This window comes from Cyprinodon tularosa, unplaced genomic scaffold (assembly GCF_016077235.1).
Source record: "Cyprinodon tularosa strain WSP-4 unplaced genomic scaffold, ASM1607723v1 ctg129, whole genome shotgun sequence".
In the NCBI taxonomy this organism is placed as follows: domain Eukaryota; kingdom Metazoa; phylum Chordata; class Actinopteri; order Cyprinodontiformes; family Cyprinodontidae; genus Cyprinodon; species Cyprinodon tularosa.
The window spans coordinates 522158-540139 of NW_024038103.1; the positions used below are offsets into that span (position 1 = coordinate 522158).

Below are 17982 nucleotides of genomic sequence, written 5' to 3' on the forward strand. Positions count from 1 at the left end.
CTTAGAAATCAGACTTTCTGCTGAGACTCTGAATAGTCAATAGTGAGCACAATAACTCCATATCTCACAAACTGTTTTACAATGAGCCTGTAAAAACGGAAGGCGAAGAGCAGGTTTCCATTTAAACAGAAAGGCAAAGCTGAATAAAAGCTGGATAGTTCCTTGTCAGAGTGCTTTCTCTAATAAATAAATCCTCCTTAATAAACCATTAAAGAACAGCCGCCTCCCCGCCTCATTGTGCAACTGAAGCTGAATATTTGTGAGTAAGGATGACTTAACGTTTGCTTTCAGAGGAAAGGAAGCTTCCCACTGGGAGATGGAGGTAAGAAGGTGCAAAATCAATTTTCAATCTCAGCAGAGACAAAGAAATTTTGTTTTTTTCCTCTAGGCTTCTGCTGAGTTCAGAGAATCAATAAAAAAAAAAAAAAAAAAATACAGCACGATAAAAAAAAACATAACCAAATGTAAAAGTGAAACAAAAGCAAATTGGGAGTTTCTCTACATAAATTGTAGGAATAAATGGAATTGTTTTTTATATGGTGGTCTATTGCTGTGCTTTAGACCCGCTGAACAACTGAGTGTAATAACTCAGGATAGGAAAGGTCAGGAAAAGAACCAGCCTGCGGCTTAGTTTAACTACTGGCCCTAAAGAAGGAAACGCAGCCACAACATCCGATCACAGCTAGCTCATCAATTTCAACAGGGATGCCACAAAAATGCTTGTGTGTTTGTTTGCATCTATGTTTGCAATGGGAACGCTGGATGCTTGGCCTACCTTTGACAGTGTCTGGACAACTGCTGTGAACACAAACACACACACACAGATGCCAAGGAGATCCGGTTTTTACAATCAAAGCAGCCCGAGGTTAGGATGTAAATCTTTGCACATGCCCCCACCCCCTAATCACCTTTTTATAACCTCCCTCATTTCATCCTTAGCTCTCTGCTAAAATAAACTCAGTGAGGTAAGTGCCGGAGGCATCCTGAGATGAGTTTTATACAGACTGTTCCTTCGGGGCTGAGGAGTGTCCGAGTCGAGCAAGGAAGCATCCAAGATAAGGCATTGAACTGCAGGGAAAGGAGAAGGAAACACAGGTAAGGTTGGAAATAGATCCACTAATCAGTTATAGGCTTTGACATCAGATTCAACCAAAAACAATATACTGTAACTTTTGATAATCCTGTCCATGCGCTGCTCGATCAAAGAGACTTTAGTTAACAGTGAGGGCTAGGTCTGAAACAATCGGATTAATCATGATTTATGGATTACTGGAATAATTGTCAACTAATTTGGTAATCGATTAATCATTAAGAGGAGTATAGAGACTCTAAAGCATGCCTTTAGCTGACAGAGCAACCCCTTTAGAGCAGTAATTGCACCAAAGCTGTAAAAAAATACATAAATACTAAGCATTTAATTATTTTTTTTAAAAACATTGTTTTTGTCTAACAAAATGCTCTATCCACAATTCCTTAAGTGGAAACGTTTTAGTTTCACCTGGTTTTATTTTGCAAAAAAATCTTTAAGGAACCTTTGAATATCGGTTTATTAATCAAAAAGATAATCAATAGATTAATCAATTTAAAAAATAATCTTTAGTTGTAGCTCCAGCCTGGACATGTCCATTAATCCAACTTGCAGCAAATTTTTTGGCATCAGCTGTTAAAAAGTTTTGTTATGATTAAATTCTTTTAACACAAATCACATTTTCTCCTTATCTATCATCTGCTCACGATGAAAGGAAAAAAGATGCATTCAGGAGCAGATGAAATGACCAGGCAGAGGATGTTGCAGGCCAAAGCTTTGTCTCAGGAGGCCCGAGGAGGTAAGAATTCACATGCTGATCATCGCTGCTGGTTTTTGGGGTTGCAGTGGCCTGGAGGATGGCAGCAGCATGCAAACACAGTAGTCAGATTCAGCTCAAAGTTTTTAAGATCTTTTTTTCATGTCAGGTCGATAGCAATCCATGTACTGAGTTTTAATGTATTGTATAAACTGTCCAAACTGCAAGTATACATAGCTGCACACCACAGCTGGCTGAGGACGCTAATGTCTCTATTGGAGCTTAATTAATGAGTTATCAGCATCTGGACAGCTTTTTTTTTCACGTCAGTACGAACTTCAACAATGCAAAATGGTCTTCCTTTCTGTCTGCTGAAGATGAAACTTTTAGGGGACATAAGGTTTACTAACTTAATTAGTTAACTCTTTATTGTGCCTAATGTAGGGTAAGATCTCAGCTGGGTGTGTTAGATATAAGTGAAGTAAAAACATCAAAGTGTTTAGTTTCTTAGAAACAAGTAGACACAGATACTCTGAAACCCTTGGATCCGGTGATGTGTGGAAGAAATTCCCCAAACATTCCAGCTGGGACTATCCCCGCTGTGCCATTTGTTACCCCGGTGCTGTCCGCTAGTAAGGCTTTGAAAATTGTTCTCCTAAACTCAGCAAAACGTGACTCCCACCACTGAATTATACACAGGCTGATCAAAGGCAACTCCTCCAGGGTGGCATAGGCCCGGGCTTCTCCCAACACTTATCATGTGCGAGAAAAAAGGACCATCTGCTCCGACAAGATCCTTTCATCCAAAGATCCTATTTATGTGCCCAGTTTCCCATTTAACTGAGGAGCACAACAAACATTACACACCATTTGACATCATCTCCAGGCTATTTCAGACCCTCCATCATGCCGCAAACCAAACCAAGAAGGGACCCCCCCTGAGCAATAGCTGCATGGATACTTAGTGACGTCAACAAATGGTTTGGCTTTTAAATATAAGTGCGCCTCAGCTGTTTCATGTTGACAGAAACAAGAAGAGCACTGGGAACTTCAAGCCTGCCAAAAGCCCTTTTTTAATTTCCAAGTTTTCTTCTGTTTAAAATTTGTTCAAAGATGATTTAACTTCCTGAATTCAGATTTGTAAGTCTTTATATTATGAAAAATACAACTTGAATAAAAAAGAAAGATTTCTGATACTTTTAAATCATTTGTTAAAACACATCTAGTTTTGCATTTTAGATACGCCTAACCCTCTAAAAAGGTAAGATAAGGAATGTAGAGATTAGTGATAAAAATACATATTTATTTCAGAAACACAGATAATTTATCAGCCATTAATTGTAGACACATTTTCACAAAAGATTTAAGCAGAACAAGGAAAATTGAGAGAAAAGGTTAAAAGAATGTGTGTTAAATTAACTACAGGAACATTTAATCATCAAATAAAGAAGAGATATGATCTGCATATTACTGTGCACTTATTTCCTTTATTGTGAAAATAATTAAACAGATTTCAGAACCTAAAGGCAAGTAGAAGAAGGATGAAAGTTGAAATTTTAAAACACTGGTTTAAAGCGCCTTAAATGGCATTGCATCAGAATTGCAATATGGACAAAAAGAATAAAAGGAAACATCTTTAAAAATAACTACAATAAGGATCCCTATTTATCAAAGAAAATCACAGATTTAATTCAAATATATATTACTTTTAGATTAAACGAAGTTTAAATAAACCATCCCACCATTATGAGCTAAAATTTCACTCACTATCTGAGTATTGTGGTGTTTAGTTCCTGTAAAAAAACAGAAAACACTTTAAGGTTTATTTCGTGTTTTTCAAGCTGTTATAAAGGACTGACGTGTATTTTCTATTTCTTTGTCATTTTATTTAAGCAACAAAGTAAATTTTTTTTAAATTAAGATCCTTCATGCCTACAGCTGTCAACACCTAGAGCACCTCACTGAAAAACTCCCCATGAGTTACTGCAGCATATAACTTTGGGATAAATAACTTTATTTCTAAAATGAACTTGAATTAATTGGAATTAATGTATGCATTTCATATGCCAGGTCTAAACTTGGGGAAGAAGATCAGCGTTCCAAAAGACGTGATGTTTGAAGAGCTCAACCTTTCGTCCAATCGAGGCTCCCGGATGTTTCAGGAGAGACAGAGGAGAGCCGAAAAATTCACACTAGAGAACGTGACCAACGGACCTCACAACAGCAACGTAAGAAACAGAGAGGACCCAAAACAACAGCCTTAAAAAAGGAACAAGTTCAGTAATGTGTTCTGAGTTAGAGTAGGTTTAGTGGGTTATTCACTCCTTTAATCTGCCTTTAATATAAGAGGAGCAAGATAACTAGAAAAATGGATAAAATCTTAAATTTGAACATGTAATTACAGACAAAAATAGGAATATTAATCAAACATAAAATAAAACCGTATGTAGTTTGAAAATTAGGATGAAGAAGCCAGTGGCTTTAAACTTTACCCTCATTTTACTCATCCAGGATATTAATTATGCATTTCAGTCCAGAATATCTAAATACTTTCAGCTTCATAAATATTCATGACTATAATTTGTCCTCCATGGCACAGTTACCCAGTCTGCATTATCCACAAATCTGATTCTACAATAAATTAATTCAATAAAATATCTACACCTTTAACTATAGGCAGTCTCCTTGAAGATTCCCATACAACTTAAATAATAATATCTGTTTTCTTTGCATATAGTCCATATTAGACACATCCTAGAACCCCATCATGATTGATGGGTAATTAGCTACCTCATCCCCTATTATCAGGCCATAAATCTTTTACATCTTTTGCCAAAGCTCACTTTCTATCACTGAATATCTTTATATTTTTGGCATGATTCTTTTTCTGTTCATAATTTGTAGTTTAAAGATCCACAAATTTGATCATATTTGACTTTAATAATTGTGAGTATTGTACACTTTATATCTCCCTCCATATGAGCTTTTCTTATGGCTCTTTTTTGTTATGTGCAAAGTGGTTTTAAAGGACTTTAGTAGATACTTCCCAATATTTCACAATACCTTAACTACAGAGAACCAATGAATGATACAGAGGGCCTCCATGGTTTAATACAAAGCCCTGTAACCTGCGACTTTAAAGCCACATGTGGCTCTATGGCCCTCTTGACTGTGGATCTAACTAAACTGAATGAGAAATTATTTTAATTATTAATGATTAAGTCAGTTGTGGATATAATGCAACATCTGCATAGAATATCTTTAGGAGAACATCCCCAATGATACAAGAGTTTTTAAAATAATTTAATGTATTTTTTTAGCTTTAACTATTTGTGTTATATCTTTAGGTGGGCTAAGTGTCATCCTTTGTCTTTCATATTTATGGTAGCTCATCCAGCTTGACTCATTCTAAAAAAATAAAAAATAAAACATTTTCTTTTGTGTGCATAATGTTAAATTATTATATTTCTTTAAACTGATTTGAATCAAACTTGATTTGATTTCCTTCGCTTTCAATATCTATAAAATCTTAAGTATGGCCCCAGGCAAATTTTATTTTGCGGTGGGGCGGCAAAAGTGGCTCTTTGAATTTAAAATGTTGCAGACCCCTGGTTTGGATCAAAACTGTTACAAGCGGCTGTAAGGACAAAGCGAGCATATGGAAGAAAGGGCTCTGGTCAGATGAGAACAAAATCAAACATTTAGTCAGAGCTCTGTTTGTGGTGGAAAATCAATACTTTACATAACTCTGAACACAACGTACAAACCCAAAGTGACATATTGTGGTGGCCAGCATTATACTGCAGGTCTGCTTTTGATAGGAAGAACGCTGGAGCTTAAAGTTGTGCGATCATGAAAGAAAAGCTACAAAAGGCTTCAAATGGTTAGAGTCAGGGGTGGTTCAGGAAGACAACTCTAAACAAGCAGCACAAGCAAGAATGCAACTGAATAACTGAGAGAAATCTGTTAAAGAGGTCCAGTCAAGTCTGGACATAAAGTCAAATGTGAATCTGCAGTCAGGTTTTAAAACTTAGGCCTAATGTAGTGGCTGAGGGGAGCTGGATAAGGAGGCATTCCACATGGATATGTGGGAATGAGGCATCTTTTTCTTCTACATTGGAAAAAATCAAAATCTAGACAAGTCATTATTTCTTAAAATAAGTGAATTTGTTCTTGAATTGAGATGGTAAAAGAAACATTTTGCCAATGGAACAAGACAATTTACATTTAAACTAAGAAAACACAATTGCTTGTCTTATTTCAAGTGTATTTTATCTAAATATCTTATTTTAAAAGTAAAAATACTCATTACATTGTCAAATCATCTCATTTATCTACTCAAATTAAGGGTAAATGCAGTTAATTTGAGAAATTTTGACTTATTTCCAGATATTTTTTTCCAATGTAAGTCCCTGCACTAGAAAAACGATCTAGACATAAGTCAAAATTATGAAGTGTAAATTGTCTTGTTCCATTGGCAAGATGTCTCTCCTCAATCCAAGAACAAATTAACTTATTTTAAGAAAAAATTACTTATCTAGATTTTGACTTTTTCAAATGTATTCAGTTCAATACTACTATATCAAAACAAATATTGTCAAATGCATTTCTAGCCCTTGTTTGTCAGATTTTTATTCAAAAATGCATTTTTTTTTAGAAGGTGGTGTTAGTTTTTCTTCAGCTGTTTTCTATAGAAACTTTTATATGTTTCAAAATATGTGTCATTGAAAAAAATAAAGCAACTGTTTTTGGCATTGACTTAATCATATTTAGTTACTTTAACACAATTGTTTGATGTTAGCAGGGTAGGATATAAAACAATTGTGATAAAGTGACTAAATATGATTAATTAACACCAAAAGCTGAGGTCTGCATTAAAAACCTGGTGATTTGATGTCACAGAGGAATGTTACTTTGAAAGTGTTTTGCCATTTAAGGGTTAGACACATTTACCGGGACGTAAATGTCTGCGTTTCCTAGGTTCATCTTGAGCTCAGCCCCCCCCAGCAGACAGTTCCCGTGGCGCAGGGAGGAAAAGAGAACCAGGCTTTCTCCATCCCCGGTAAGCACAGCCTGGTCATGAACCTTCAGAAGACTGTAGCAAAGAAGGGCAGTCCTGATGTCCTGGCTCCAGGTAAATGGAAGAAAGGTCCGCCATAAGCCCAGAATGGCTCTTAGCATTGCCAGAGCTTGAGCAATGCATGGACACTGTTACACCCTGATATGCCAGAGCTCACCTTTCCAACCGCACTCTGAGCACATTAATTTGTTTTATTATAATCAGAGCCAGAGGAGCTGGCAGTTTGTGGAAAGCAATTATCTTGTGAGCATCTTTGCTGAGGGCTGTTGTATATTTGGCCTGGCAGAAAGCACTGCTTCCAGTCTGACTGATGAGCATCTAAGCTCTGTTTATTATCAGAGATTCACACTGAGATCTCATTACTGTCATTCCTATTGCTGACAGGAGTGACATCAGAGAGATTTGTATGTAATCTTTTTTCCCCCTGCATGCTTTAAAGCAGCATTTTATTTTTGTTCAGTGGGTGGGAGTTGAATTTAATTAAAGTTTCACAACTTAAAGTATTCAACATTACTCAAAGACATTAGTAGCTTTTCTGTTAGATGGATCCTACTTGACTCCTTTCGCATTTTTTTCTTCCTTGACCAGGCTACTCTGGACCCCTAAAGGAAATTCCACATGAGAAGTTCAACACAACAGTAATCCCCAAATCCTACTGCTCCCCGTGGAGGGAAGCTTTGGGAGACAACGAAGAGCTTCTGAACACCCTCAATACCCAGCTGCCACAACCGCCACAAAGACTACAGCCCGCCAACTACAGGAGCTTCAACAGGTAAACACGAATAAATCTACACACTTAAACCTTGTTGAGTTTGGAGCGTGGACGATGAGACCTGTTTATCTCCAAATAGAGATGACCTCATCAAGAGATCCATTATCATCTTATCCCCCCCCAACCCTTTGGCTCAGGGCCATGTTTCCACAGGTTGAAAGTGATTCCTGTCTCTGGCTTTCACCTCCTTAGACTGAAGCAGCGTGATGGTTATTTTCATCTCAGGGGCCTTGACAGATGATCCACAGGAACGGTTGGGGTGTCTACAAGCTTTCATGACCCAATAAGACATACAGCACAGGAAAAAGACTCGTCTTTCACATGGCATACGTGCAAGATGGAACAAATGTGGAGCCAAGGCAGATGGGGAAATGAGGACGGCATGAAAGACAAACTGAAAGAAAAGCTGTCAGTCTGAATCAGTCCGCTTGTAGGGCGATGCACCCCCTGTGGAGGGATCCTCTTACATCCTTAAGATTATTATGAAATTACAGCACCTTTAAAACTGGACTCTAATAGCCAGGGAGAGTGGTCAAGTTCAAGGCACACCCAGTTTTAATGGTGTTCAACCCCCGGTGGGTTTTAATGAAGAAAAAAAAACCTTGTTTAGAGCCGTGCATATCATGTGTCGTGTAAGAGTTTCTCTGTAATCTAAAGAAGAGCTACTTCTCATTGAAATACATTTGGTGTAACCCACTTTCTTCCCACCTCTCTGCAGAACTCCGATGCCATTTGGAGGCACAATGGCCAGCAAGAGAGTCATCCCAGTTATTGGCTTTGAGGCTGTGGAGTCCCAGAACCTTCCTGCCGTCGCTCTGGACCGCATGTGCAGACGGCCAAACTTCAACAGAGCACCAAGAGGATGGGGAATCGACTACAGCCCTGAATCTAACGAGCTATGAGGGGGACTTTATGAGACAAAACCTAAAGCAAGAACCTCTCTCCTTTCAAAGACAATCCCTCTGTTGGTTGTAAACAGAGAGAAGTTGAAAAAAAAAAGTAACACTCTAGCGTAATAGTGGTATTCTACCTATGAGTGTTGTGAGGATACTGATGGGCCGAGTCACGGGTTTACAGTGCCTTGCAGAAATATTCATCTTTAACGGGAAATGGTTGTAAAAACAAAGTCCCATGAGCCCTGATCAACCAGTCATCTGGAAATGAAAAGTGCCAAAAACCTAACAAGACAGGGTTGTCCCCTTAAACTGACGGGGAAATAGCCAAGGTAGATTGATAATATTGGAGCACAACTATTGCAAAGGATAATTAACCTTACTGGTCCCTGCAAACATATATTTTAATTGAAATTTGACTTCAGCATTTAACCTATCATATCTCTGATAGATCAGTGGGCCGCTTGGAGCTGCCTGAGGAGCACCCTGGGGCTAGGGGTCTTGCTCAGGAACCAAGCACTCTGTTCTAACCACCACTCACATATTGGTCATTAACTGCACCATTCTGGCGTTAATGGGACAGCAGGAAAGAACCAGAACACAGGAAATGTGTTAGGATGCTCTAGTGTAATTAGACATAGAACATTTTTTTGCATTCAAAATGCTATTTTTGACATAAAGCTTGACATCCTGAACTCAGCATCCCAATACTAAGGCATGGAGGTGGGAACTAATTTTCAGAAGTAAAGCTACTCAGCTTTAGGCAATCAGAGCCTAAATCCAGCTGAGAATCTGTTGCAAATCATGAGCATTGTGGGTCTGCAGGCAGCAGGCCTTTAATCTGACTAAACTTGACCATTGAGCTAACATTTCCATATCTAAATGGACAAAGCTGGTAGAGGTGAACCTCAAATGACTTAAAGCTGTAAGAGGAGGTTCCATAAAGCAATAACTCAGGGTGGCTGTGCACCAATGAATGCCTCATTTTAATATTTGTTTAAAAGAAGAGGTTGGAAAAGGATTCAACTACTCCCCCCTCAATAATTTAAATGGTGTTACATATCACAGAATCTAACTACACAAGTTATTGCTGTATCAAAAGCAAAGCTCAAGGGGAATGAATACTTATGCAAGGTACTGTATTTATTGCTCCCTACATGTCCCATTGAAACCTCTGTCCTCTTGTTTTTACTTTGTGGATTTCATTCTTCTCTAAAATGAACCTTTACAGAATATGCAGTAAAAACATACAAGAAAATCAATGACAAGGGTTTCAGTTTAATGAGGTGACATATGTAACAATTTAACAAAGTCAACATAATGTTCAATTCTCCAATCGTGTCAAATAAAAAAGAAAAACAAATCAAGAGTAACTGAAGATAACAGATTTAAAAATACTTCTCAGTATTAAACTCTATGAGATGCAATGAAAAAAATGAGACAAAGACAAATTTACTCCAAAGACTAAGTTTTTTTTTATATGTACAGTGGCTCTGTGTGGTCCTGGTCATATCAGACACATACTCCCAGGATGAGAGGTGGTTTATACTGTTTGCTATTAGTTAATCAAAGTTCTGCCTCCTCTCACGGCACAGAATTCATCCGCTGCTCTGCTGGGTGTATCTATAGGTGCAGGTTTCTTGTACATGTGGTCCTCAGACCCACAGAAGCCTTAAACATGCTAACACCCAAGCAGGGTTAACATGAGGAATCCAATCTTCACTCCTGCAGCTACTCGGTGGGACGTGAGCCGTGTGCCGAATGGGCTCCCATGCGCTGGGGATCCTGGGACGGATAATGGATTGTACCTGGGGGTCTCATTGTCATAGGAGGGGGCACAGGTGGGGCCATGTGACCCATGGGGTGAAACATGGGCGGGCCGTAACCTACAGAAGAAGACGTGTCAATATCGTTATCCATTGCATCCAGTCTGCACCAGTAACAATAATCAGGATTTTTTTTTTTTTTTACCTGGTGGAGGGGGGTTTATGCCTGGAGGGGGCGGCAAAGCAATGTTCATGATGGCAGACGAGGAGCTGGGGTCTAGGTTAAAGTAGTTAGCAGGAGCCTCCTCATCCAGAGATGGTGGTGGAGGCAGTGCTAAAAGAAATACATTTTTCTTATTATTTTAAACTGAAGAAACAAGATCTGTTTGTGTTTAAACATGTATAGATATTCAAACTCTTTGCTCACCTCCTGGCAGCCCAGGCACGGGATCCAGTGGAGTACCCATCTCACTCACTCCATCCTTCACGCCATCCTTTCCTCTAGCTGCCTGAGACCTAGAGAGTCCCAGCATCTATGTTAAATGACTGCTCATTAAACATCAAACAAATGTATGTAGCGGGTGACGGCAGCGTTCATCGTATATCAACTCTAGCCAGAAAACTCTCACTGAGTCAGTAATGGTACCCTCTTAAAAGCGCTGTAGTCACCAATTTACTGACACGTTCCAGCAATGCTGGGATTAAACTCAGGCTGTTACAAACACTCATCCTCCTTGAGAACCACCTGGCTTTTAACAAGCACATTATAGCACAGCTCTCAAAGTGGCTCCGCTTGCTGCGGCTGCATGGCGGTTCAGAAGCGTCTTACCTTCCCCACTTGACAGTGAGCCTCCGTCCATTAATGATTAGTTTGTTAAAGGACTTTTCTGCAGCCATCTCTGCTGCCTGCCGAGTGGCAAATTGGATGAAGGCACACTGCTGTCTTTGGACTATAGTGATGGTACGAATTTCTCCAAATTGATAAAAGTGACTCCTGTAGTGATTAAAAAAGAAAAAAAAAACACTTTGTTAAACATAAAACAATGTAACCGAAAGATTAAGCACATAGATTCAGGTCTGAAGTTGATAGAGAGCTTAATAAAATCCTTACTTGAGATCTCCATCTGTTACTGTGTCTCCCAGCCCTCCGATGTAAAGAGTGCTGATGGACTTGTCCTCTGGGGGGTCCAGGCGGGGCATCGTTGAGGCCCGCATCAGCAACTTGTTAGCAACAGGGTCATTGATGCCGTAATAACGATCTTTAATGTTCTGGTCGGCCAGAGGGTCATCAGGATCTGTTGGCTTCTCATGCCTGCAGAGAAAACAAAGACGTAAAATGAAATGCTGCATTAAACACCATCACACTTCCCCTCCGTTCATACAGTGTTCGCATGACACAAAATAATTTAAAGTTGTAATAACAGGATGGGGCACCAATATTACCAAAAGCTTCAAATTAAAACCATGTCAAATGAGTTTGATATGTATTAAAAGATATCCGATCTGTTAAGTCTAAAATGCTTTAAACATGATTGTAGTGAAAGAAACACAATCCCTTTATCAACTATGAAACAATAAAAAAAACAATAAATCACTTTTGTTATTAACATTTCTTAAAGCTGAAAAATCTATATCTTTAATTAAAGAGTACAAGATTTTGATAATATATGATAATGAGAAAACGCTGACAAGTTTCTGAAAACAGGCTCAAAAAATACAAAATCGAGTAAAATAAAAAAAAAAAATTCTTCCAAAATAAAAGCTAGTTTAAATATTGACTATGGATGTATATTTAATATCTGAATAGGTGCATGGTAAATTGGAAAAATGTAAATTATTCCTTCTTGGGGTCTTCAGGAATTGATATTAGAGGGCAGGAGCATGACGGTGAGCTGAGGAGCAGCCTTATTTTTTAGTTGAATTTGGAAACATTTAAAAAGCTGCTATCTAAAGACAACATGCAATAAAACATCTCCTTTAAAAGAAAAACGACAAATTGGAACAATTGAAGCCTTGTAAACAAGTAACAATAAAATTGTCAATAAAAATCATTGAATTTGAAAAGGTAGCCTCTGTAGAGACATTCAAACACGTGTTTTTGATCTTGTTAACAACAAAGCATTCATCATGACTCCAAAACCACAAAAAAGCAAAGCAACAGAGATTTGAGGATAAAACTCACCTGTAGGGGCATTCTTCTCCCCTCTTACACTCCCCCTTCACCCAGAAGGAGCAGATGTGAGGTCGGTTCCTTTTATAATATGGTGTTGTTCGGGCCAATTTAAGCAACATGTCACTGGAGCTTGGAGCTTTACCGAGCTGTCCTACGGGTCGAGTGCCATCAGTATTGGCTATCTGCAGACACATTTAAACATGGATAAAAAAAAAAAAAAAAAATGTAGGTGCATAAAAATGAATAAAAAAATATAGAAAAAAATTATTACCGTATTTTCACGACTATAAGGCGCACTTAAACGTCTTTTTTCCCCCTCAAAATGTGCAGTGCGCCCTATGGTGCGGTGCGCCCTATGTGTGTTGTAACTGCGACTTTTGAGACCACCTCATTGAGGAGATGATGAAAGAGTGGCTGAATGTAAGGAGACCAGGTGTTTTTTTTCCACTCATCACCATCGCTGTTAATATGTAACTCCATGCGTGCCCATCTCACAGCTGATGTGAAAAACATGGGGAAACAAATTAACGTTGTGCTCGCTGTTCAACCGCTCGACATCGGTGTGAACCGGACCCAGCAGGTGCAGCAGAAGCAGCGAGTTTACATGCAAAGTCAATGGTTGACGCGCATATAGGTGCAGCAAAAGGTCCTGCAGCGCGTTTTGGTGCAGCACGTCAGGAGCGTTTAAGCATCTGACGCACCGCCAACGCGCTGCTGCTGCTCGAGATGGAAAAGTTTTGCTGCTGGACGCGCCGCATCAACCAATCAGAGAAGCTGATCTGGGAGCTGACAGCGAGACAGACACAGCGCTCTGATGACATATGATATTAAATGAAAAAGGCTGGGTGGATGAGGAGATGATGAAAGCGTGGCTGAGGGAGGTGTATGTGAGGACACTAGGTGTTTTTTTTCGACGCATCACCATCGCTGCGTGCCCATCTCACAGCCGATGTGAAAAAAAGATGAATCAAATGAACGCTGTGCTCGCCGTTATCCCGGGGGGTCTGACAAAGGAACTTCAACCGCTCGACATCGGTGTGAAGCGGCCGTTCAAAGTAAGGCTGCGAGCGGCGTGGGAGCGATGGATGAAAGACGGAGACCACAGTTTCAGGATAAGTGGAAGGCAGCGCCGGGCAAGTTACGCCACCGTTTGCGGATGGATTGTAGATGCTTGGACTAATGTGTCTGCTGGCTCTGTTGTTCAAGCTTTCGCAAAAGCCGGCATTATTTCTGAGGAGCTGCGCTGCACGGAAAGTGACTGACAGCGAAGAAGGGGAAATTGGCATGTCTGATTTAGCGCAGCTGTTTAATTCAGAAACAGAGGATGATGACTTTGATGGGTTTGATTAATACTTTGTAATAAATACATGAATAAAGCACAATCATACTCAGTTTTGCTCCCGCTCTATTTTTCTACCTCAAAACTTAATTCAACGGCAGCCTCTGGGCGGGTCTCCTCCTCTTCACCGCGGCGGCTGGCAGGTGTTTTTTCATCTAAATAATCTAAATCTTGCAGCTATATTTGCTGTGATCAGTGGGAATAAAGTAGTTTTAATATGTTTTTAAGTGAGAAAGTCCACCTGAAAACTTCATAATTGCAGTCAGTTCATCCAGATTATCTATTTCTGTCGGAGGCGCTCAGACCCCCACATACCAGCGGTGCACCGACAGCAGAAATCCTTTCATCAGCAGCCTCTAGGCTGGGCAGCCTCCGGGTTTACGCGGTGGCTGGCAGGTGTTTTTCATCTAAATAATTTAAACTGCAGGCACCAGGATACCGGTAATAAAAGCGAACATATTCGGTCGGCAGGTTTCAGGATTTTAAGTTGATTTAGGAGTGACCACAGCGCTGTGTCATCTGCGATGTGTCTGTCTCACGGCCAGCTGCCAGGTTTGATTAATACTTTGTTATAAATACATGAATAAAGCACAATCATACTCAGTTTTGCCCCCGCTGTATTTTTAAATACGCAGTAGAGGTATTTAAAGGTAGTAGAGGACATGTACCTGTATATAAAAAACGCGCCCTATAGTCCGGTGCGCCTTATGTGTGTGTTAAATACAGAAATGGGACACATAACTGAGAGTGCGCCTTTTAGTACGGTGCGCCTTATGGTCGTGAAAATACGGTATAGATCTCATTTCAAAATTATTTAGGGAAATCATACTTGTTTTAATTATTTTGATTTACTGGAAGGAAATATTAAAAACAGTATACACTAGAGCAGGGAATATTAGCCCGAACCCGGCGGGACCTCTCGGGCGGGTTTGGGCTGTACTTTTTATTATTTCATTCGGGCCGGGCCGGGCTCGGGCTTTAAACCGTTATATGCGCGGCAAATAAATGATCATGTGATAACGTTCGATCTATACGCGATGAATGCAAATGAATGCAAAATGGATGTAACAGAAGTGAAACGGAGATTAGCCCTTAATGCGCACAATTGAAAAATGTCGGGCTGCAAACGGGTCGGGCTCTACGAAGCTGTCAATCATAACGGGCCGGGTCGGGCACGGGCCTGGTTCTTTCGGACTCGGGTCGGTTTCGGGCTGACTTTCAAGGCCCGTTTCACGCTCTAGTATACACTACTGTTATGAGGCAACTACTAATTAAAGAAAATTAGATGACAACAAACTTAACCTCTCATTTTAGTCACTATACACCACTGTACTTGTATAAAATGTATGTGAAAGTATGTATGCGTATTTTGCAGTCATACCTCTCTTTCCATGTTCTGTGTGTAATACTCTTTGTTCACATCAGATCTAGGAACCTCATCTTTAACAGACAGGCCGGTGTCTCTGACCTGGATAGGCAAACCTGTGGACCGCAGAACACAACCATAGGGTTACAAAGGTCAAGAGTGGAAAAAAAGATTAAACCCCTCTAGGGGGAAGAACATTTAGCACCATTTAATTGTACATTAGTGGATAGAAAAACTTTCATTGGAATCACGGGACAAATCCCAAACCGCTCCCTAAGCAATACGCCTTAACTATTGACTGTCACTCCCAATGAAGTCACACTCACAGCTGTGGGGGGGTGCCTTGATTGAATGTGGGGGGCATAAATGAGAATACAACCTCTTCCCTCCAACAGAAAAGGAAAACAACTGTTGCTATGGCAACATAGTGATGAACCATGTGCGTGGCTGTCGCTCTGTGGTAAAGCTTGACAAGATGTCAACCATTTGCCCTTTTCTTAAAGATACATTTCTATAGTAAAAAAGAAAAAAATTCAAAAAAGACCTTCCCTTTTGGAATTTAAACTTTTTTTTTTTTTTTCAAACTTGTGATTTTCTGTGAGTGTGACCAAGATACAGCAAACCAGTGGAACTTATATTTGATGGCACGCGTTTCCTCTGCCATTAGCTCGCCATTACACCCGCTGCTAAATCCTAGCAAGTCTATACTGCTGCAGACTCGCTATTTAAGGGCTGAACTGTCCACTCGCCCTCCCCATTACAGGGTTTAGGAAGGCCCTTAACGTGGCAGACATTCCCTAGCAAAACTCAAACAGAGGGTTAATTCCTAGGGGAAGTGTTTAAGGGCCGGTTTAAGATTGACCCATAGTGTTGACACCTACCGAGCATTTTCTTTGCAACACCTACAGAACTCATTGTTTGTTAAGAGAAAAATATGAAAACTAGCAGCTATTTTAACTCCAAATGAACAAAAACTTGACTATTATGAATAAGTCAAAAAAAAAAATGGAGAAAAAAAAATAGAATTTCACAGAATTAAAAGGGAACATTTACAACTTATTTGACTAAATTGAAATACAGGAACTATAAGAGAGAAACTAGTCAAGTACTGTGTGCCTTTTCATCTAGGTCTTTATCAAAAACTCTACCATAAAATAATTATTTTTGATTTAGTAAGGGCATTACTTTGGAAGAAATCAAAGAAAGTTTTGCATCACCCCTCAGTATTTTTCATGCTTGGCTGATGATGTGGTTTGTTTATGTCTGTTAAACTCAGTGTGAATTGTGACACACTGGGCAAACAAAGACTTACCGTACTCCAGGTCCAGAAGGCATGTCTGACAAACGTTCTTCATTTTACTGCAGGTCTGACAGACCTCAGTCTTTTTAAAACGCATCCGTGTTCCTGGGCACCATCTGAACACAGTAAAGGGGCGAGCACAGATCTGGGAACGAAAATGAAAACCTCAGGCATGTTCTTACAACCGTGTTGTTTTCTGAGTAGGTCTCTTTGTATAATGTTATACATCACCAGAGGAGGAAAGCATACCTTGCACTCTTTTCCATACTTCTCCTTGGTCTGCAAAGGGAAAAATAAATTATTTTACATGATAATGAGAAGGTTCAGTCCAATGCAGAGCTAGACCTTACCATACGGATGTAGGGATTTTCTCCTAAACATGTCTGACACAAAATTGGAAAGTCCTGGAAAAGAAATCAAAATAGATTGTTACATAGCAAAATAAATGGTTGAATTATTTCTATTTGGTAAGGTTTCTCATTCTCCCTTGCTGATTATATATCTAAGCATATTAAAACATCAATAAAAGTGTACTGAGAAAAGCACGGGACAAATCCCAAACCATCCAACTTTGCCATCTGCTTTAAGGATGCTGTTTCAGTAACAGAGCTTTCTGCTGAACATGACCAGACTTTAATCCATCCTTTACACAGCATCAGCCAAGTGTCTAAATATAAGCAGCTCTTGTGGTTCAGAACACGTCAAACACATATTCTAAGGTCAAAACGTTAATAATCAACAAAGTAGACTGTTGACTCAAACATAGGAGGTAGCAGGAAAAATACGGCTACTGTCTTATTCAGAATTTACTACGCAAAACTATAATTCCTGTTTAAGTTATCAAAGAAAGTCAGAGCTAATGTGCTACCAAACAGTTATCAGAAGCATTTATTTCTCTAGGCGCCACGGAGACGTTTTATTTACACTGATAGGTTAAACATAGTTGATCAGAGTAAATAGTAATACCAGTGAACTCAAATTAGGAAAGGAAAATTGTACCGGATTCTGATCATTTGGCTATGCTAACCGACTAGAGCTAGCCTTGGCTTAAATGGCTAACAGTGACATATTCCATGTTTAAGAAAAAACGGTAATTATTTGGAAATCAATCTGAGAAGTCGTGGCTTTGCTTGTTTATTATTGAAGCTATGGAGTATTTTTTTTATTTAATTAATCAGTCAACGTTCACAAAGCATTCCATCGCGACATGTAGATGGGCGCTATTCAATGTAGCAGCCACGCTTCAACAGCTAGCCGACGCTAGCTAGCGGGAAATACGAACCAAACTGTGGTCATATTAAGCCCTACTGCTTCTTGTCTTTAGGCTACTTTATATTGCATTCGTTTTAACTCACTGCTGTGAAAAAACACGAATTGTATTTAACGTACCGCGTCTTCCCAGTTCTGTCTGTTGTAAGTATTAGAGCCCAGGGAGGTCGCCATTTTGGAAAGTGTAGCGAACGGTCCAAAGGAGACGTATCATCGGGGTGCAGTACCGGCTTCTGCCTT

At 39.6% G+C, this 17982-nt stretch overlaps 2 protein-coding genes across 5 annotated transcripts; one reads left to right on the forward strand and one right to left on the reverse strand.

The window, feature by feature from the left end:
• The first annotated feature begins 937 nt into the window (after positions 1 to 937).
• On the forward strand, positions 938 to 9949 carry LOC119777902 (myozenin-2-like). 3 transcript variants are annotated; one of them, XM_038276909.1, is made up of 6 exons: positions 938 to 1095; positions 1743 to 1826; positions 3855 to 4012; positions 6765 to 6918; positions 7453 to 7636; positions 8355 to 9949. In XM_038276909.1, exons 2-6 carry the CDS (start codon positions 1751 to 1753, stop codon positions 8536 to 8538), a joined length of 756 nt encoding a protein of 251 aa, XP_038132837.1. In that variant the 5' UTR covers positions 938 to 1095; positions 1743 to 1750; the 3' UTR covers positions 8539 to 9949. The 3 variants fall into 3 exon arrangements, with proteins under 3 accessions (XP_038132837.1, XP_038132838.1, XP_038132836.1); XM_038276910.1 differs by having other exon boundaries at positions 6765 to 6846; XM_038276908.1 differs by lacking the exon at positions 938 to 1095 and having other exon boundaries at positions 1736 to 1826.
• rbm22 (RNA binding motif protein 22) lies at positions 9787 to 17982 on the reverse strand. Of its 2 annotated transcripts, XM_038276907.1 has the most exons (12): positions 17863 to 17982; positions 16824 to 16877; positions 16723 to 16752; positions 16486 to 16618; positions 15189 to 15289; positions 12478 to 12650; positions 11407 to 11607; positions 11125 to 11289; positions 10723 to 10811; positions 10501 to 10629; positions 10227 to 10415; positions 9787 to 10165 (listed from the first exon to the last, which is right to left on the reverse strand). In XM_038276907.1, the coding sequence occupies exons 1-11, from the start codon at positions 17914 to 17916 to the stop codon at positions 10261 to 10263; spliced, it is 1284 nt and encodes a 427-aa protein (XP_038132835.1). In that variant the 5' UTR covers positions 17917 to 17982; the 3' UTR covers positions 9787 to 10165; positions 10227 to 10260. The 2 variants fall into 2 exon arrangements, with proteins under 2 accessions (XP_038132835.1, XP_038132834.1); XM_038276906.1 differs by having other exon boundaries at positions 9787 to 10415.